The sequence below is a fragment of the Rattus rattus genome, chromosome 15, assembly GCF_011064425.1.
Source record: "Rattus rattus isolate New Zealand chromosome 15, Rrattus_CSIRO_v1, whole genome shotgun sequence".
Taxonomy (NCBI): Eukaryota; Metazoa; Chordata; class Mammalia; order Rodentia; family Muridae; genus Rattus; species Rattus rattus.
In genome coordinates, this window is record NC_046168.1 from 63,196,807 (window position 1) to 63,218,651 (window position 21,845).

The 21,845-nt window shown below is 45.3% G+C and overlaps 1 protein-coding gene across 1 annotated transcript in view; it reads right to left on the minus strand.

Moving 5' to 3' along the window:
• The window catches only part of Ldlrad4 (low density lipoprotein receptor class A domain containing 4), a 203,232-nt gene extending 188,434 nt beyond the window's left edge, over positions 1-14,798 (minus strand). The window contains exon 1 of the mRNA XM_032885581.1: positions 13,962-14,798. Within this exon, the coding sequence (XP_032741472.1) occupies positions 13,962-14,001 (40 nt within the window). The 5' untranslated portion in view covers positions 14,002-14,798. The remainder of the gene's footprint in view (positions 1-13,961) is intronic.
• Positions 14,799-21,845: the final 7,047 nt, after the last annotated feature.

Consider the following 21,845-nt stretch of genomic DNA (forward strand, 5'->3'; position numbering starts at 1 on the left):
GTCTGTCTGGCTCATTATCTGATGTGCCAACGAGGGAAGGTGTCTAGAAGATTCACAGGATCTCGGGCTCTCCCAGCATAGGGACCAGGCTATGGTCACAGTGTCATTGTACCCCAAGCCTGTGCACATCTGGATACCCATTTTAGGAGGCAAATAAACCAAACAAATGCAGAAAAACCTAACACAGAAACTTCTGGAGGACACCATGGCCTATGTTGCAGTACAAACATTATCTCTAGGAGCTGTCAAGTTCAGAACTTAAAACAACACATCCAGGATGCTCTATAAAGATTCCCAATCTCCCAGCACCTGTCAACCTTATAGGACAGTAGTCCAGAAGCAACAGTATTCAAAATGTTGGTTGATCACTAAACTGCACTCATGAAGAAAGGGAAAGGTACTTTTCTAGGACGCAGTGGCCCAGCAAGACGGATGTAGGACTCAGAGAGACCTAGGACTCAGAGACCTCACGCCGGACTCTCTCATCTGTTCAGTGGCTAGATCATTTGACTCAAACATCTTTCATTTACTGAGTCTGCCTGCTTTACCAGAGCAGGGAACACCCAGGTGTCCTTGCTCTCTCTCACTCAAGCATCCTCCTCCAGCTTCCGATTTTATTTTAGTAAAGAAAATCGAGAAGATAGAAATGAGGGAAAAGAAGGAAGTAGAATTTACTGTGTTTAAAGCTACTTGATCCACTTACGGTCTTTATTCTCTGAGTATTGAACATTCCTTTCTGGCTGTTTGATGGCAAACTCCTTAAATAATGATTTATATGTTTATTTACTCATCAATTCTTCAGACAAATTCTGACTATGCAGACGAGACCAGTCTCTAACGCAAAATCCTCCTGCCTCAGACTCCCAAGCAGTGAGATCACAAGTGTGTGCACCCGTTCCCCGCAAACTACTGCCGACTTTTTTAAATTGTAAGAGTTTTTCAAGGGCCAGAAAACTCTTCCCAAATGTCATTTAATAACAGCTACACAGCGTTTCATCATAAAGATAAGCTATAATCACTAGTCATATGTTATCTGCGGACTGGTCCACCACGTTTTAACGCTGCTACCTTTCTAAGTTTTGATGGTATCAGCCCATGTGTAAGTAATCCCGTGCAATCTGTCACCCCCTAAATGTGATAAGCCTGTTTTCCTCTTGTCCCAAATTCTCAACGAAAGCAATCTTGATAGAACCATTTCTTTCTCGCTTGACCTGAATCCATCCATCAACGTTCGGAGTTTGTCAAGTCGGAATTCCAAGTAAGGGAAAGTTCTCCAATCATCCTCGGTGGCTGGTCGTTTGACTCTCTAAAGCAAGTTCACTGACTGCTATCTGCAAAGCTGCCTGAGCCAACAAGATGGCTCAGTGAGGAAGAGCATCTGCCTTGTTAGCCTGACCCGAGTTCAATCCTCAGAAGATACCATAGGCCAGAACTGATCTCAAAATGCTCTGCCTAAGCCTGCGAGCCTGCAGTCTCACAATCTCCCCCCCTCTCCCTCTCCTCCCCTCCCCCTCCCCCTCTTACACACACACACACACACAATTAAATAAGAACCTAAGAATCCATCTGTGAGCTGGAGAGGAGATGGCTCAGTGGTTAAAAACACTGGCTGCTCTTCCAGAGGACACTGGTTCAAATCCCAGCACCCACTTGGCAGCATTGGTTACTCCAGTTCCAGGGAATACAACACCCTCATATGGACATATACACAAGCAAAGCACCAATGTACATAAAGATAAAAATAAAGGACTCGTCCAAAAGGTTAAAAATAAATTACCTTCAAGTTTTTGCAAGTTACTTGTGTGAGAACTTTTGACTTTTATTCACAAAAATATAGAGAGACCTTTTTTAAATCCCTATAATTGTAAAAATCCATGAAATTTAAATTTTTTTAGTTAAAAAAAAAAATTCCCTACAGTGCCCAAAATACATTCTGGTAATATATCTAGATTGTAAACCGTTTTCATGTTCCAAGAAACAAACGCTCCTGTGGCTTCAGAGTTCCAGCTCTTGGGCCGCACTAAGCCTCGATACAATGTTTCTGGAAACAGGGTTCTCCAATGAAAGCACTTGTCTGGGACGAAGCAGCGGCTCCTTTAGGTTTTGACACAATGAGCAGGAGAGAGGGTCCCTCACTTTACCTCAGAAGCAAGGGGAAAAAAATCACAAAGGACAAGAAAACGGGCTCCGGTGGCCAAGAGCATCAGGGGAAGATGGGAAATGGGTGGAAAGGAGGAGTGGAGAAGAAGAAAAAAGAAAAGGAAGGAGAAAAAAAGCACTGTTTTCCATTCTTATCTGTTTGAAAAGCGGTATTTAAGGCTGAAAATATGATTAAAAATGTGTCAGATGCTCTCATTCTAAGTGAGAGGTGACGAGTGTGTGAGGATTGAAAACTGCCTTGGCGAGGAGCCACTGCTTCTGTCACTAAGCTGTTGTCCTTGGATGGGGACACATTCCCCCTTGGAAACTGTGTTTGCAAAGGCGAGGCTGAGAATCAAGTCCGGATGTGGACTGGTAGTGGTGTCGCCTGTCGGAGAAGAGGGGAATAGGTTCTTTCATTAATTTATTTATTTACTTTATATCTGGATGCCAGCCGCCCCAGTCTCTCCCTCGCACAGCCCCTTCCCCCACACCTCCCTTATGTCCAAGCGCCATCTCTCCTCCTATAGTGGTCCTTTCCACTTCAAGGTATGTCAACCAAGTGTGAAGATAATTCAACACTGCTGGTCCAACTCCTCCTCCCTATGTCTGTCTCTATGGGGATTTGGGCACAACTATGAAGGAAGGGCCAATATACCATGTCCACAAAACGTGGCCTCAACCAAAAGCCTCTCGTGGGCCCCAAATCAGGAGTGGAGACAAGATCAAGGCAGGAAGGTCAAACTATTTGCTTCAAACACTTCTGTAATCCTCCAAGAGACGGGAGAATGGTTGGTGAAAAGAATGGTACCCAGAAACAAAGGGGCATCCGTGATCGAAGGTGGAGCAGAAAGCAATTCTGGAGAACCAAACGTAGCTGGGGCGAGCATAACACAGAAGCATGGGCAGAGGGGGAAGAAACGACAGAACACCACCATCCTTGGCTGAAATTCAACCTCAGTGCCTTTAACGCCACTCCTACTTGTTACCCAAGAAGAACCAGGTCCGGGGGCACGCAGGTTAAGAAGTTACCCAGGATGCAAGCCTACACTGCTCATGCTCTAGAAGGTGCTCTGTCTGCACACTACAGAAGGAAAAGGGTAAAGAAAACCCGGCTATAAACCCTTCAATCTACGATGCTGACCTGACCTGTCTGCATGATACCCAATGGTGGTACAACGGTTACGGGAGTAACCAACTACTACCTGGTTGGGTTGAAGACTCACTCCATCAGATAGAACCCATGTCTGATACTGGCAGGAACCAGAGACCAGATCGACCATACACCTCGGGGGATAGTCAAATAATACTGTTCTACTGAAGCTAATGGCATCTGACAGCATTCTGCTGTACTCATAGATCAGTGGCTTGCCTAGCCATTAGAGAAGTGTCCTCCTGGAGTAGATGGGGATAAATTCAGAGATCCACAACTGGAGAATGTACAAAGAGCGAGTGATAAGACTTTAGAAAACACTCAGTCCTGAATGGGACTGTCTCCATCAAACCCCTCCCCCCTTAGGGCTCGGTCAAGTATGGGAAAGAGGCGGCAGGAAGACTATAAGAGCCAGTTAGGATAAAGGTACCAGGGGAACAGTGCCTCCCAGACCCAACAGTGTTGGTAACAGGAACCACTTTCGCCTCCACACCCAGCAGTGAAGTCACCCACAGGCGACAGGACCCGCCCACATCTGTTGCCATGGCAGTGGCCATACATTCCCAAGTAAAAAGCAGACCTTTCCTGACTTTCATCCCTTCTTCCTCTCCCCCAACCCCATGTCTCTGACACCCCCAATAAACCTCTCCCACAGGGAACTGCGTTGGCTTGGTGTGGTCTGTCCAGACTCGAGCCGTGATTCTCTCACGACAGGACCAGCACACAGGTGACTTCACAGAAACCGTGGCAGCATGCACAGGGCCTACGCTGGTCCAAACCTGAGGGGGTCTGTCCAGTGTTGAGAGGGGAATGGGACATAAACACTATCTCCAATTAATATTCATTTACAAAAACAATCCGTTTCCTACAGTAGAGTCTCGCTCATTATACAAACTGTAGTTAAAGGCAGGCCTATATGCCTAGCAGCAAAAATTCAACGGTAGTTTTGGACATGTTGTCTCATGATGCTTTAGCTTTTTTTTTTTTTAATCTTACAGGTCTTGGGCTTATATATTATAGTTTCCAATTTTGTCTTTTATTGGTTTTGTGTCTGTACACGTGCATATGTGCACGTGTGTGCGCATGCATGTGGGTGTGCATACGTATGTGTTTCTCGTGATTTTCTTTTTCACTTTTTCTGCTTATTTCGTTTGCTTTTTCACTCCGCTTTGATTTTCTTTTTAATTTACCCGGTTGATTTCTAAGGAGGGAAAGAAGGCATGAGAGCAGACAGCTGGGAAGGTGGGGAGGATCTAGAAGGAGATGAGAGACGAGAAATTGATCAGAATATATTGCATGAAAAAATATTGTCAATAAAAAATAACCATCCCACATCCCCCCCCCAGAAAAATAAATATTATGATACAGAGGAAGCCGTCCCTGTGTGAGCCATCTGTGAGACTGAAGGGAACAGGACCAACACCCTCCAGGGAAGCCAGCCTCACGCAGTAGCAAGTGGACCGGTCTCCTGGGGGACTTGGGCTAGGCTCAGTGAGAGACACAGACTGGATCAGCAACAGGCAACTGGGTCTCCACATGATGAGGACCCCGGCAGCAGGGAGACTTGGTTCCATGGCATCTCAAGTTCATAGGATAAGCTACCCATTTCCTTCCAAACTCGCCACAAAGCTAAAAGAAGAGCCTTGTTCTTTCTTCCCTCACAGCTCAATCGTTTCTGCCTTCTCAGTCCCCTTTCTGCCCCACTCCTTACTCCATAGGAACAAAGTTAAAATCTTAACTATCAAAATAAGTTCAACAGGATCGGGTTCATTGGGGAGGGTGTTTACAAAACTACTCTGTGTGTAACATTAGCACGCACTCTTTTGCACCGTATGGATGCAGTACCCACAGAGGCCAGGAGAGGGCGTTGATTCCCCCTTGAACTAGAGTTACAGATGGCACGCACTCTTTTCAATCACACAAAATACACTACGGGAACCAGTTTGGGGCAAACTGTGGCATCAAGCAGCCATCATCCAGCCCCTAAAACAAAGCCATTTTGAATCTAAAATAACAAGAGTAACCAGGTTTAAGGTAAAAGTCGACACAGAGATGTCCACATTTCCAGGTTAGGACTCGGTCTATGCAACGTGGTCAGACACACACTTATCTCTTCCTCTTATCTCTCTGCCCATCCTCCCTCCCAGCCCCACGGCCTGAACTAGATTCTCAGACACAACACAATTCTCTCTCCTCTCCCTGAAACCACAGTAGAACGGGGACAGAGGACCTGAGCTTCTTCCCAGATGGCCCTGCATTTCGAGTCTGGCTCTGCAAGACAGGGCTGTCTGGGCCTCTGTTACTTCTAATCCACAAACGGCACCTCTCAGTTGCTTTCTGTTGAAGCGATAAACACTACCATCAAAAGCAGCTGGGGGTGGAGAGGAAAGCACCTATTTGACTTATGGGTTAAGTCATCTGTGAAAAGCTGAGGCAGGAGCATGAAAGCAGGAACTGAAGCACACTGGTGTGTGTCTTGTGGCTCATGCAGCTTGCTTCCTTCTACAGCTCAGGACCACCAGCCTGAGCTGGCTGAGCCCTCCCACATTAACCTCTAATCAAGAAAATGTCCCACAGATTTGCCTCCAAGCCACTCTGATGGAGGCATTTTCTCCACGGATGTTCCATCTTCCCAGATGACTCTAGCTGCTGCCAAGTTTACAGCAAAAAGGACAACAGAGAGGGAGGGAGGGAGGGAGGGAGGGAAAAAAGGAAGGGAAAAGAGAAAACCAACACAATGCCCTCACCTCTAGGGCTATCTCAAAGATTGTGTTTGAGATGAGACTCTGTACATGAGAAGTCCTCATTTGTCAGCTCTGTGAAAACATCACGTTATGGTTGACACTAGAGGCATTCCAGAAGAACAACACGGAAACACCTTGGATTGTTCGAAATTTTATCACAAAGTAAGTTGAGATGCTAATACCAGCACATTTTCCCACTCTGTCCCTCATAAAAGGGACGCTAGGCCATTGTTAGACCGTGCATCAACACCTGACCATGTCCGGCCCCCTACGTGATGAAGCTTTCCTTCCAGTAAGCCCCAACATGTGACCCTGATCCTTTAGGACCTCACAGAATAGGAGGTGATGGGAAGCAAATAGTAAGTCTAAGTCCTGGTCTTGCTTGGGGGGGAGGAGGGGTTCTGCTCAGTTAGAACACCAGAAGCAAAGGGTACTCTGTCCCTTAGGGCTGCAGACACTGACAAGCCTGAGACTCCCAGGAAGTGTAGCAATGTCCCCTTCTCCTTAGGGAAGTAAGAAGGCTTGCTGTCTACTTGCCAACTAGGGCACAGTTCAAAGATCCTTGTCCAAGATGTTGTCCATGAATCTTCTCTCAAGCCTTGGATTGAAAAAAGCAGTTGGAGGATCTTTTCAAAGAAACACCCCAGGCAGTTTTGGAAGGTACAGGCTGACGTCATCTACGGGTCCTCTCAAAGGTATGGCCTTGAAAACTATTGCAAAGAATCAGAAGCTAAAGGTCTGGGGTGTGCAGAGGGGGCTATCGAGAAGAGCATTCAAAACACTGTCATTACCCCCCCTCACTTGCTCTGTGTGTGTGTGTGTGTGTGTGTGTGTGTGTGTGTGTGTGTGTGTGTGACACTAACACACCTTCAGGAAGACCAAATCCACCCACTCAAGAGACAATAGAGGAGAGGAGACGCCCCAACTCTTCAGTTTAAAAGGTTCTTCCCTTTTGGGAAGTAGTAAGCTAAGCACATATGGCCACCAACACACATAAAGAGCTTCCTTTCAGCCATCCAAAGACAATTAAATTGACTCTTATCCTCCTTATGGGTAAAACAAACCTAAGAAAGGCTTGCTATAAATTCTACAGAAATCTGATCCTCTCACATAGCCCGCCATGGTTCAAATGGCTTTCCTCTTGTCACTGAAATAGTCTGGTTAAGCCTAAAGAATTGTGCAACACCTGAGGTATCTGAGGTTGGTGTCAGAGGCAGAGGAGACACATTCTCAACCTTGGCAGGATGTTTACCAACTCACTCCAAACTATAACAAGCTTCAGGCCACCTCCAACAGTATCGGGAAGTCTAAATAGAGCCTGACTGACCCAGCCTAAACTTCTATTTCTCTCTGCCCAGAGGCACCGGGTCTCAGTTTTTACCACAATGTCCTATCTTCCAGGACTTCATTATCTACCTTGATACACAACTGCCTCACCAAACTACAGCTGGGAATAAAGGCTGCCTGGAAGAATCAATTAGAATCAAGTATAATTAAGACCACCTAAATTTTTAAGCAGCCCACATTACTATGTATGGAGGGGATCAACCTCGCTTGCAGTATTGGGCCTGCCTGCAGAGCAGCCTGTCCCAGAGTTTCTTGTATGTATGTGGGAGGCAGAAAAAGGCTTCTCCATCTCAGCTGAATGTTGGAGATCAGACCACTGTATCTGAACACGCTGGCTGAAAACACGTAACTGGCAACTCAAACTGATTCTAGTGCAGCCTCAAAAGGAAGGATTAACCAAAGCTCTCTGGGAATTGCATCATAAGCTTTAATAAATTTCACTACTTTAGACCCTTAATTCTGTTCTGGAGGCTTATCCTAAGGAAATAAGTCTACGGAAGGGCTTTTATGCATGAAGCTATTCATCAAGGTAAAATGTATATTCCACAAGGGGGATATGATTTTAAAAGTTGGGTATATAAAGGGTATTATGCAGTAATTTAAAAGCATATTTGTAAAGAAAATGTTCATAGTGTGATACTAAAAATAAATAATCCACTTATAAAATTGAACAAGCATTATGAACACAGCTCTTTATGAAGAACTTTGCTCAAGGAAAAAGGTTGAAAGACTCTTAAGTTAGGATGTTAACACAGAGAAATTTTATATAGCACATGCGCACATCTGTATGAATGTACATCTGTAACCCATTTTTCTTTTCTTGACTTGTCTGTGGCTTTCCAAATATTCTTACAATGAGTAGATGTTACTTACAAAGGGAGGTGTCTTTCTTAGGGTTTCTATTGCTTCGATGAAACACCATAATGAAAAGGCGGGTTGGGGAGGAAAGGGTTTATTCAACTTACACTTCCAAGATTCTTAGAGGAAGTCAGGACAGGAATTCAAGCAGGGTTGGAACCTGGAGGCAGGGGCTGATACAGAAGCCATGGAGAGGTGCTGTGTACTGGCTTGCTTCCCAGTGCTTCCTCAGCCAGCTTTCTTACAGAACTCAGGACACCAGGCCAGGGATTGCCACCCACCATGGGCCGGACCCTCCCCCATCGATCACTAATTGAGAAGATGTCTTACAGCTGGATTTCACAGAGGTATTTTTCTCAACTGAGGATCCTTCCTCTCTGATGACTCTTGTGTCAATCTGACATACAAAATCATCCAGTAAGTGGGGCTTTTCTGTTCTGTTTTGTTTTGTTTTTGCTACGAAGTATCATCTAAGCAGCTAAGATAATTGATCAATATGGTCTGAGAACATTCAAAACAATATATCAATTCCTATGTACAAAGATAAGTCCAAAGGAAAACACCAGTGGGAGGGTGACCCCTCTCTATGGGTAGAGCTACATTCACTCAGAGCAAAAGATGGCAGAGTTGACTTCTAACCACAGTGTTGGGGAAAGTGAAAGGGATCCTCTGGTTTTTTTTTGTTTTTGTTTTTGTTTTTGTTTTTTGCCATCTTCAGTTTCACACATTTCAAACAAGCGATGCCTTCCTATCCAAACACAGCTACAGAGCTACCCATTCTTCCCACAGCCAGTCTGCCGTCTGCTGGACTTCAGCCTCCAAACAATCGATTCAAAAGGGGTAAGGTGACAAATTCTGTAAGTTGAGGTATGGCTAACGGCATTAGTGATTTTTTTCCTTGCTCTCAAACAGGATCGAAAGCTAAGGACAGATGCCACGAGCGAGGCACCATTTAAAGCAACGTTCTTTCCTAGTAACGGAGACAATTAGCCAAGTGTTGCAAGACATTTGATCACATTGTGAACCCTGAGGTGGTGAACTGGAAAAACCTGTTTCTTGTTGTGGTGTGGCTCAACCCTGGCACGCATCTTTAATCCGAGAGCTTTCTGTAAACAGGATTAAATAAAGTCAACAGGATTGAATAAAGTGGGTCAAGGGGCAGAGCAATCAACCAATTGACAGGGAGTAAACTCAAAAAAAAAAAAACAGGAAAGAGATAGAAGGGACTTTGATTTGAAGGGTATTTAAGACAATATGGAGAAGGAAAAGGAGAAGAAACTTTTCCTTCTGAGCTATCAATGGAGTAGGAAGGTCAGCTGGGTGCTTTCTCTGCCTCTCTGAGTTAGCAGGCTTTGTCCATATCTCGTGGCTCCTGCGCCTTCAATGGTAAAAATGAAACATTTGGGGTTTAGGGTAAAATCAAACAACAGCAAAATTACTGCTACCTTCAGGAGCGTATGAAATGATATGTGGGATAAAACTGAAAAGAATGAAACCAACTAAAAAGGTCAGCAACAGTCTTCTGTCACCTTCTTAGATAACAGCTTCATTTCGTTGCTCAGGACACACAAAAGAAAGCTTATCCCTTCCATCCTATGTCATTGTACCTCTCGCAAGTGACACAATCAAAGAGAGGATATAGGAGCGAAGATGCTGAGCCAAGGAGGAACCCGGCCAGGACAGCCCCGTTTCTTAGTTACTTTTCCTAGTACTTGATAGAACATTGTAGCAAAAGCAACTTAAGGGAGAACGGGTTCATTTTGGCTCACGGTTCAAGGGTACCATCCATCACAACATGAAAGGCTTGGCTACCGGAGCCTGAGGCAGCTGGTTACATGGTATCCACAGTCAAGAAGAGACATGAGGGGCTGGGGATTTAGCTCAGTGGTAGAGCGCTTACCTAGGAAGCGCAAGGCCCTGGATTCGGTCCCCAGCTCCGAAAAAAAGAACCAAAAAAAAAAAAAAAGAAGAGACATGAACGTCAGTTCCTCGTGTCCTTTATACACAGTACTAGATCCAAGCCCAGAGTATGGCATCACCTACAGTAGGTGGGCCTATCCACTTCAATCAATCTAATCAAGGTAATTCCAGCAGGTTCCCTAATCCTAACCCTAACCCTAACCCTCACCAAGTGACAACTGAAATTAACCATCATAATTCTACACAGGATCACCTTGACCACCAACATATTTTATATCATAACCTTCATCCCCAGTCTCCAAAGTTTTATGTTCATTTCAGACTACCTTTAGGCTACCTTCCTTCACATGAATTTGAACCCTCAAAGGGTGGGCCTGTCGGTAGATGGTGTTTTGTCCTTCGGATGCCTTTCTTATGTCCCTGTTTATCATAGCTGCTTTCTCAGCACTGGTCTGAATTTTATCCAGTCTCTAGATTTCTTCTGGCACACAAGTTAGTCCAACGCTCTCAAAGTCAACTTAACTCAAGTTCTCAAGACACAGAATGAAACCAGATTCTTTGGGGGGTGGGGAGACATTGCATATGGAGACTGGTTAGATGGTCTAATGAGTACAGGTGTTGGCCATCAAGCCTGATGACCTAAGTCCGATCCCCCAGGACCTAAAAGGTAGGAGAAACCCAACTCCACCAAGTTGTCCTCTGACCTCTACACACATCCACGGCACACATGTGACCACTCATAAACGTGGACGCAATTAAATAAATGTAAGTTTTAAAATCCCATGAATGGCCCCATCTCAGTTCCTGATAGTCTTTGTTCACCTCTAAAACCTTACAAGGCAGGCTCTACAATTCACATTTCCTGCCATTCTTGTCTTCTAAGATCCACCAGAACCACTCGTAAGCTCTGCTTACAGTATGCAACATCCCAGTCCCTTCCACATTCCTCCCAGAGAATCATGAAGTTTATTACAGCAAAGGCCCCATTTCTATCAATTTTCTGTCTTAGTTGCTTATAATTAAAACTTCCTAACAAAAGCAACTTATGGGAGAAAGGTCTTATTTTGACTCACAGATTACCAGTGTGTACAATCCATGGTGACAGAGGAATCACAACTGCAGAAGCTTGAGACAGTCATATGATATCCACAGTCAAGAAGCAGAGAGCGATGGATGCTTGTGCTCAGCTCTTTTATATACAGTACTGATTCCTGGCCTAGGAAATGGTGCCGCCCACAGTGGGCGGGTCTTCTTACCTCAATCAATATAATCCCCCACACACAAGCATCTCTAGAGGTCCATCTCCCAGTTGACTCTAGATCTTAGCAGTTGATAATAGAGTTTGACTACCAGACCAAGTACTTGTATAACCTTTATTTTTATCGCTAGTGGTTTCTCGGGAATTTGGGAAAGATTAAAAAAAAAAACAAAGAAAAGAAAAAAAGTAAGAGAAACCCATCAACCTGAATGTGTTATCATATATAGTATTAGGTACCTAATAGCATCTTAGAATGAGATTGGTTAAGGAAGGTACAAACAAGTGCCACACCTTGGGTTGAAACTCCCAACACATCCTTGGCCTCTCTTGAAACACTGCTTGCTGTCTGTATGACACTGGCTTTTGTGCTTCGTGCTTTAATATACACAAAAACCAGAGATCTTGTTAGGATAAAGGTCCCAATTTAGCAGATTTAGGTGATGCTGAGGATAACTAAGTTCTAATCTCTGAAGGCAAAACCCAGGTAGCTGTATGAGCCCAAGATATAGCTAGATTCGCCAAGATGACCCAGTAAGCAAAAGCAGTCGCCACCAAGTCTGATGACCTGAGTCCCATTCCCAGGTCCTGTGGGATTGTTCTCGAAGCAGGGCCAACACAGCTGGGTAGAGATAAAAGGAGAGAGAAATAGAGTTCTGGAGAAAAAGATGAGAGAGGATAAGAAAATATGAACTAAGGAGGCGCTGCATGAGGATGGACTGAGCAAGGCATGGAGGGTGGAGGGAGCTACAGGGAGCAGACACAGCTGGGAATTACAATAGCAGTCATCGTTGCTTGGCCTGGATGTCTGAAAAGCCCTGTGTTACCCATCAGGGATTCTCCAAGCAGAATGGGGAGTTCTGCTTGTTGCTTCACACAGAACCCCAGGTTGGTCTGCCTTCCTTTGTCCTTGGGGTAAGGAGTGGGGAGGGCTGGATGTGCCTAAGTGGAGACCACGAGGAACCAGTAGCGGCTCGTGTACGGTGGCAACAGGGGCATGGAAATAGCCTCAGGAGTCAAGAAGGAAATGGCAGCTGCTGTAACTGTTCACATCCTCAGAAGCAGAGATAGCCTCTGGGCCAGCCTGGCGATGAGGCTGGGGTGAGGAAGCAGACGCTCCCCCTCTTGTCCCTCTCCTGTTTCTATCCTTATCCCTTCTTCTCAGAACCGCTTTTAGGACCCTCTTGACGTGTCTCTCTACACATCCTCCATCCTCAGTTGCCTTCTGGGTATCAAGGAGGCTAGGTGACAGACAGGTCACTACCCTCCATAGGAAGGGAAATGACGTCCACAAAGAAGCAGGTCTTGAAACCCCAACAACCGAAGGTACACGGGCTAAGGGCTAAGCAATAATTTGAAGGCCAGGATTGCGGCCGAAGCTGCTGAAGACGATGCTAAAGAGCTCGGCTTTGTTCTATGTCTTCTGAGGGAATGCTTAAATACCTATTTAGTCACCGTCACTTGGGGGATAACCTCCCCCCCCCATCACGGCTCCAGACAGGAGCGCTTTTAGTTAAGGCCCCAGGTTACATCCAGGAGTGCTGAGGTCTTTAGAGTCAACCTCGTTCCCACAGTGAGAATGGGGAGCAGACAGGGCTGAGCCTGGCCACCCAACAGAACTCTGTGGGCTCCACAGGACATCCGATGCCAGTGTTCTCAGCCTTCCTCAGAGCAAAACAGCGGAGCCCGGGAGTAATTCATTCACAGGGAGATGGAAAGGCCTTGTTAAGGAGCTGAGATCAGCCAGGAAAGACTCCCCGTGGCTCTCAATGTTGAGCCTTTGACCCCTTTGGTCCAGGCACCTCAACAACCTGACCTACTCTCGCTACAAAATTCGAAAAGCGATGGTTTAAGATTCACAGGGACAGCGACAAAGTCGTGCTCCAACCCCTCCTCTCATCTTTCCTTCAAAGTAAAACATGCAAACAAAATAAAGGGCTCTTTTTACAAAATATATATATATGCGCCCAGAAGATGAAATCGTTTCCCGGGATGCTAAGTGAATCAGAAAAGAACCAGAATTCAACATCCAAGGTCACTGCACCATCTCAGGCCGTGGTTCCAGCGCTAGCCAGGCACAGCGGTTCCTTGTAAAACGTGCAAACTGATGGCCAGCAGGGAAAATGGACAGTAAATCCTTGTGTCTTGCTTGCTCATTTATGAGCGTGTGATCGTAAGTGCAAAGTTGTCTCGGCCACCACGGCCCACCCCACCGCGGCATTAGCACGCAGATAAAAATTGAGAATGGAAGGGAAAGATTGAAAGGTTACTGGTCAGCAATACGTTTCTCCTTGGAGAGCTCGCCTATCCCTCTTCTTAAAAAATTACTGATGCATTGTTCTGCTGATGGGACAGCCCTATTTAGAGAAGGTGGGGTATACTATTATTCTGTCAAAATCCATCACCATGGCAGCCTGGACTCCAAATAGCGTTCAGATTATAAGTTTAAATACTCCTCCTTGTCATGTACCGTTGTTGACTATTTTGTTACCCATAACCCAACAGTGAAATCAAAGCCACCCAATTAAATGGAGAGTGCTCTCACCTGTGAACGCGTTTGTGGCCTGAAAACCAGCTTCCGGCATACTGCTCCCCAGACGAGCCTGTGTTTCAATTCTTAAGCTGTCCTGTTGTGAAGAAACTGCCTGGGCGAGGCCTCAGGTCACTTCCATTTTAGCCTGACCAAGTCCATCGCTCTGCTGGTCCAGCTTTTGGGAGCATCCGATGCCCACTGGCTACCTGGATGTTACACAGTCCGACGGCATATGGGACACATAGTCACATCAACCATCCAGCCAGAGAGTGGAAGCCATGGTGAGGTCAGGAACGGAGAAGCTGTCCTGCTGAAACCCGCTCTCCCACCTCAAAACGAAGGGCTCCTCAGCCTCCCAGCGGCCAACATCGTCCTCACAGTGAGCAGGCTCAGCCTCAGCAAGGGCTCTCAGTCTGCCCGGATCTGCTGTTCTCGGCTTTGCTTCTGTTCTTGCTGAAATTGAAAAGAAAGAAGTCACTTTCTTAGGGACCTTGGGAACCACGAAGATCAATAGATTAGCTGGTGATACATACTTGTCATCCCAACACCCAGGGGGCTGAGGCAGGACAGGCGCAGAAGCCAGACTGGGCTACATAGCAAGATCTTGCCTCACAGAAACAACACAGCAGCAGATTAGCAGGCCTACAGAAACTAAGAAGCAAAAACCAACTGAGGCCTGACTATGACCTTCCTGTGAACACTCGGATAAGGGGTGAGGAGGAACCCCCAGTTAGAACCCTCAGACACATTATCTATTTTCTAAGTAACTCTAGTAACAGATATAAGACCACAATCTCCAAGTGTCTTTCCTTGGGCTACTTAGAACTCACACACTTAAGAAATTAATTTCCCAAAGTTGAATCCTGAGGTCTTAGAAGGGGGTCTTTAACTCGTGCAAACGACCATCAGCCCTATAAGAACGTAAAATTAAATTTTTAAAAAGCGACTATGACACTATGATCTAGTGGAGCTCATCCAAGGGATGAGAGATGACTCATCAGATATCAAAACACGTGACACATCCCACCAATGGGATGAGAGCAAAGCCAAACAACTATCTAAACAGAAGCACAAAAAGCATTCGATAAACTTCAGCATCTCCTCGTGACGTTAGGTAGAGAAGGAACACACCAGCATAAACAGGCGATGTGAGACTGATAATATACAAAGCCAATACCACGCCAATGGGAAAGACGGAAACATTTTCAAGACCAGCACATCCACCAACACTACTCTCGCTCGACACATCATCAGAGGTTCCAGCTGAAGAAAAAGGGCGAGGGGAAAATACCAAAGTGTCTGATTTAGAAATTAAGTCAAACTGTCCAAGCTTGCCGAGACCTGGGTTTTTATAAACAGGAAAACATAGAGACCCTCCTAAAGATTGCTAGGATTGATGACTTTAATAAAGGTGACAGCAAAAATATCAGCACTTTATAAAAATAAGGACAATTTTTAAACATCAAAGTAAAATCACTGAGAAAGAAATAAAAATATCCCAACTCACAACGACTACAGGAAACAGGAGGAGGAGGAAAAAGAGTGGGAGGAAGGAATAAAAAAGAAGAGAAAAGAAAAGAAAAGAAGAAAAAAGAAAAGAAAAGAAGAAACTCTGGTATTGGGAGCAGAAAGCAGCAATGGCCAGCTTATGTTTAGACAAGATGGAGCTGATGTAGCCATCTGATGAACTATGAGTCAGCACAAAAATGACTGACACCATCTGTCTGGGGAACCCCAAAAGTAAACAGTGATGTACTCTGCTGTGTAACTATTCCTCAGGGAATGTCATTTTTGTGTGAATTCTATATATATATGGCCTAGGGGTCAGAGACCTAAGCTTTTCACCTCTGTCTTTGCCGGCCTGTGTGTTTGTCTGTACATGTGTTTGTCTACTTCCATGTGGCCTATGTACCAATCTGTGTTTTGTGCTTATGCCTGCCTGTGTGTGGCCCATGTGTAACACCACGTGCCTGGGTGCCGGCCAGCAGCTACTTGCCGTGTAACCCCTGGGCTGGTGAATTAAGTGTGCCTTATGTGCCTGAAGCTCCTTATATCTCTCCCCAACCCTCAACTCCAAGCCTTCATGACTCCCCTTTGCTCCTGGCATCAGAGTGTGGGCCTCACATGAAGCAATATATTTAACAAAGAAAGTAAGTAATCTTTACAGTATAAAGCTGCAAAACTCTGATGGAGTATATTCAAGTGGACACACAGACACACAGATACACACACAGACAACACAAACACACAGACACACAGAGACATACACACAGACACACACGCATACGTACACACACACAGACACACACATAGACACACACACACAGACACACACAGACACACACAGACACACTCAGACACACTCAGACACACTCAGACAACATGGACACACACAGAGACACATGCAGACAGCACGGACATACACACACGCAGGCACGCACGCACGCACGCACAGAAAAAAGGCCATGCTCATAGATTAGAAGAATTACTATTGTTAAATTTATCATACTGTCCAACATGATGTACAAATTAAATATAATACCCATGAAAATACCAATGTTAATTACTCCCAGAGATGAAAATATAATTCTAAATCCATATGTAACCTCCATGTGGATTCTAAATCCAGGGCTGGAGAGATGGCACAGCAGTTGAGAGTACTCGCTGCTCTTCCAAGACACCCAAGTTCAGTCCCCAGCACCCACACAGCAGCTGACAACTGTCTGTACCCCCAAAGCCAAGGTAACCAATTCTTCATGCTTCTTTGGACAAGCACAAACCCATGACACACACATACACACATGAAAACTGAATCTTTTTTCAAATCCCAAGTTCAATTGCAAAGCAATTGTGAGCAAAACTCCATGCGCCATCAAGATAAATTGCACACTTACTGGGAAGTAGAGTAGCCCCAACAGGAAATAGCACATTGTCCTATGCAGCAGACGGGAGGGCCCAGGGTTGAGTGCAATGTTTACAGCCAACTAATCCTTAACAAAGGCTCACAAACATACATTGAAGAAGACAGCTTCATCAATGAAAGGTACTGAGAAACCTGGAGATCCACACTCAGAGGAAAGAATCTATAACCCGGTCTCTCATCGCACACACAGCCGATCCCAATGGCGCAAAGGCAGAGCTACGAAACACTTAGCCTCGTTAGTATGTCCTTTGGGTTGTTTTTGGTTTGTTTTTTATGTCCCTAGGAGCACAGGAAGCAAAAGGCAAAGTTAACAAATGGATTTACATCAAACCAAGACTGTCTTGCATATTATTGAGATATTCAATAGAGCAAAAAGACAAACCATACAATGAGAGGAATGCCCAATGCTCCTCAGACCAAGGGAAACTATCCAGAACATGTATCAGGAAAAATCAACACAAAAAATAGAAGTATAGAGACAGAATATGAAAGAATATATTACACATATTTATTTCATATACAGTATATATTATATAATAAATTATATATAACAAATATATAATTTAATATAAGTGTATATAATAATATAATAAATATAATTACATATATTTATATTATATGCATAATAGATTTCTTATATATAATTACAATTATATAAAATTATGTAAAATTATGTATGTATTTATATTTGTTACATAATGTATATTTATTGTATAATATTTATATATTGCATAATGTATGTTATATGTGATACATAAAGAATATATATTTATATAGAATATATAATTTATTATATATTTATTTATAAAGAATAACCTGAAGACATGAATAGCAAGCTTTGTAATCAGAGAAGACTGACTAACAGCCAAGAGTATATAAGAAAAATGCCTTTGAGGAGATCAGACCTGGCTCTGGCCTGTCACCTGGCTTCCCAGTACTTCACACAGTCTGCTCCACACGGAGGTGCTCATCACCAAGCACACATTTCTCACACTGCACTGTAAGGGTCACGAGGACACGGCACTGCCTCTGCCTGACAGGTGCCCAGTGAAGAGACACTCGCCGAGTGACTATGTGACTGGATGGAAGTACTTGTTCGTTTAACACGATGCTTCCTGAGTACCGTTCCTCACACAAGGCAAATGGTGCTCATGGAAGGGTCCAGCAAATACCTGTTATGGAAATCTACCCCTGAGCCTTGAGCTTACACGTGCTCTGCACCAGGTGGAGAAGCAGTCTCCAGCTCTGCTTAGCTCTGATCCTCTTGCATAAGGGGGTGGGGAAGGAGAGTTCACCCCCTCGTGAAGATGAGACAGAAGGCAGTGGTCACACTTCACAGAGTGTCCTACCCTTGAAACGACGACATGCAGTTAGCAAGAGTTACTTATCAAGACTACAGAGAAGGAGAAGTTACCCTGCAGAAGCTAGCTAGCCCAACTGTCTGATGTGTTAGAGAACCACGACTCACGTATGTCTCGTGCCCTCCTGCTCTCCCCAGCTTCCAAACCTGGGGTAGCTCTTTAAACCTGAATGACCTCAGCTTGATAATAATAATAATTATGGAGGGAGGAGACTTACCAAGTACAAAAGGTCACGGGCTCAGCCTGAACCACATGCGAGATCACCCTCTGTAGAGAGCCCACTGCATCATACACACATAGAGATGGGGGTGGGAGGGGACAGACAGGCAGGCAGACAGACAGACATTCATGTCTGCTCCAGTGTTCTATTTATCCTGGAAAGATGGGAAGGACTAACCAGGAAATAAATTAATTTAATACTGCACTTGAAAAACGTCTTGAAGCACTTCCATAACAGAGCAACAGTAACTAAGGAAATAGAGCACACTCAATGGAAAAAAACACCCCCACAGGAAGGGACATTTTTAAAAACATAAACACTCCCCAAACCGAACCAAATCAGTTGTAGAATAAGTCTGCCTTGCTAGCTGCTCATAAAAACTGATGTGGAATACAGTCCTCCTTGGGACTCATTCAAGAACGAAAACTTAACCTCACTTTTCTTTTAGCGTTCCTGCCACCCCCACTCCCCCACAGAAATACGTGGTAAAAACAGATATGCGGTCCAGGAAGTAGGAAGGTCACACAGTGGGCACAGGGGCCAGAGCCCAACCGAGAAGTGGCAAATCCTTTCTTTCGAAATCAAGTTAACGTTCAAAAAAAAAAAAAAATTCTAACATACAAAGAATCAACACTGCGGTTGTGTTTTTATTTCCTTTCACTGTGGACAGACTGTTTCGCTGGCAGAGTGTCTGTTACCTAGGTGACAGCCAGACTAAGCAGCAGAGAGCTGCAAGCCATCCAGGGCCTCCAGAGTCCAGGACCTGGCTTGTGTCTAATGACCTCTCGCTCTCTGCCCACCAGAAAAGTTCCAGGAAGAAAAATAACACCACAAAATGAAGAGGTGGTCCTCAACTTTGGCAGACTGAGGTAATGTTGCTAGCCTGAAAACACTTGAGCGTTTCTACCACGACATTACCGGAATATATCAAATGCTAGTTCCCTTAAAACCCAACGCAACAAAGGATTTTTATTGAGGCAGATGTGCAAAGAAAGAAAGAGAGCTAAGGGTTCCTTATCCAACTTACTTAGCTCTTCCTCCCGAAGGGCAGATGGTTGAAACTTGAGCAAGGACCAATCCAAGTAAAGATTAGAGAGGAGAGGAGAGGGGAGGGGGAATAAAGGGAACGTCAGGAAGAGGAGAAGGAAAAGAATGGGAGGGGAGAGGGGAATGAGAAAAGAGAGAAGAAAGACAAGAGGAGAAGAGAGAGGATGGTGGAAGAGAGCGAGGAGGAAGAAATGTGACTTGATTAAGAAAAACACAGGGAGTGCCCCGGGGGAAAGTCCCACTCCTGAATTCCAGCCCCACTTCTCAGACTTGCTCAAGTCACTCGCCCTGTCTAGACTCCCATTTCCTCGTCTGTAAACTGAGGAGGTGAAATTCAAGATCCTTTCCAATCTGAATAGTCCCCTGTGGCTCTGTGCCTGGCCGAGGGGGGGACAAGGCCGACACGCTTGCCGTGCACGTGGTACACAATCACGCAGAGTCTGCTCAGGTGTCCGGTCAAAGGCGCTTGTGCCAGCCACTAGGGGAGGCTGAGTCCCCGGGGCGAGGAATCACTCATGATACTTTCATTTCTGTGACTCGGAGGTAAGACACGGATTGTAGCTTCTGTGTTACCATCTCAAATTATCTTAGCTTGGGGTAGCTCAACACGCGCTGGTTTTATCTTCAGAATAAAGGAGCGCCGTCTTCAGACAGACAATTCAGGAAGCGAGCGCTAAATATATACGGTGTCTGAATCAAACACACAGAGAAGCTGCAAGCGAGGAAAGCGATTATGACAATGCTCCTTGGAATGTTGCTTCTGCGAACATAAACGCTGGAGAAAGCATGAGTAGAGCGTGCGGTCAAATGCTCAACTCCAACCTGTGAAAAGCAGGGAGCTGCCAAAATGTGAGAAAATAAACCTGTGCTCTGTGAATTGGGCTAAGCCTAATGGTCGCCTCGTGATTCAGCAGCAGAGGAAGCAGTGTGGAGCTGTCTATCAGGTAGACATAGATGAGAATCTCCCAGGCATCCGCAGAAGGTAGGCACTAACAAGTCGAAAGTTAGCGCGTTGTTGTATACAAAGCCAGGACCAGAGCCACGGATTTGGATCCAGGTCCAAACTCCAACTTGCTCTGTACATGTACACAGAACCAAGGAAGATGATGGCCCAGGGAGGGAGGTACCAGTATATACCAGTACAAACCTGCTCACTAGGAACCAGGAGGAATATTGACATGATCTCTACGTCCTAAAGCCGAAACTGTTCACGTGGGCGTGCCCACAATGCTCACACGCGCAAGGAAGACGGTCTGGGCTTGCCTAAGAGTCAGAAAGTCCTCAGGTAAAGGTTCCTCTAAACATCACCTGACCTGTCACGAACACCTAGACCGTGGGTGCCAAGGAGGAGGCAGTGTGAAATCCCGCCACTCCCACCCCCCTCAGGGTTCTGCTCCCACCTCCAGCCTAGAAGACAGTCCTTACCCCACAACAAAAGTCTTAAGATAAAACTGTCTTAAAATGGGCCTGGCAGACAAACGAGAGGTCAGGAAAGGGTTATCCTTGTACCAGAAGAATGGGGGACGTGACTCACTCTTTACAAGACTAAAAGAGAATATGGACTAATAAGTCGTTTGTACGAAACAACTTCGACACCCCCGCTGGTGAGCCATTGTTGGTGCTAGCTTACACCAGGCCCTGATGGACAACTGTGACTGGGCCACGATACATCCGGATCTCTAGCCTACTGGACATCACAAAGGCTCAGTGTACACAATGAGTATTTCACCATCAATTTGTGGGGGCCATTACTCTGACTGGAAATTATGCTAGGCACAGGGAAGAGAGAAGAGAGCAAACAAGCCAAGTTTCTACCCACAAGGCCCCCATGTTCTTCTGTCTGTGGTGCTGCTTCTGAACGCACTGTGACTACCTCTGGCACTGGCCACGGAGACCGGAAGATAGCAGATGCCCAATCCATTTGAGCTGGACTACACTTATAAAGCCTATCTTCAACATCCTAGTCATTTTCCCAATCTCCTGCCTCAGCCCTGCAGCCACTTTTAGAAGTAGCAAGGGCCGCCAACCATAGTTAAGAAGGCTGATGGCCATGAGGACTCAAACCCTGAAGCAATCCTGGGTGGGCTCTGGACTTCTCGCCATTTAAAACACAAAAGCTTCGCACACAATGGGTCAAAGAGTAGAATGATGGGCTCTGAGTCGGACCACGTCATGTTCCTCTCGTTCTAAGTGTGAGTGTGACTTTGCAATTACTGAATGCCCACCCCAGCGGATAGCCTCCGTTACTTCAGGTGTAAAAGACGAACAAGGCTGGCATCTGCCCTGTGAGCTCTTACACATTTGAACAGAAGATTAGTGTGGGACACCAATACCCGGTAAGTGCT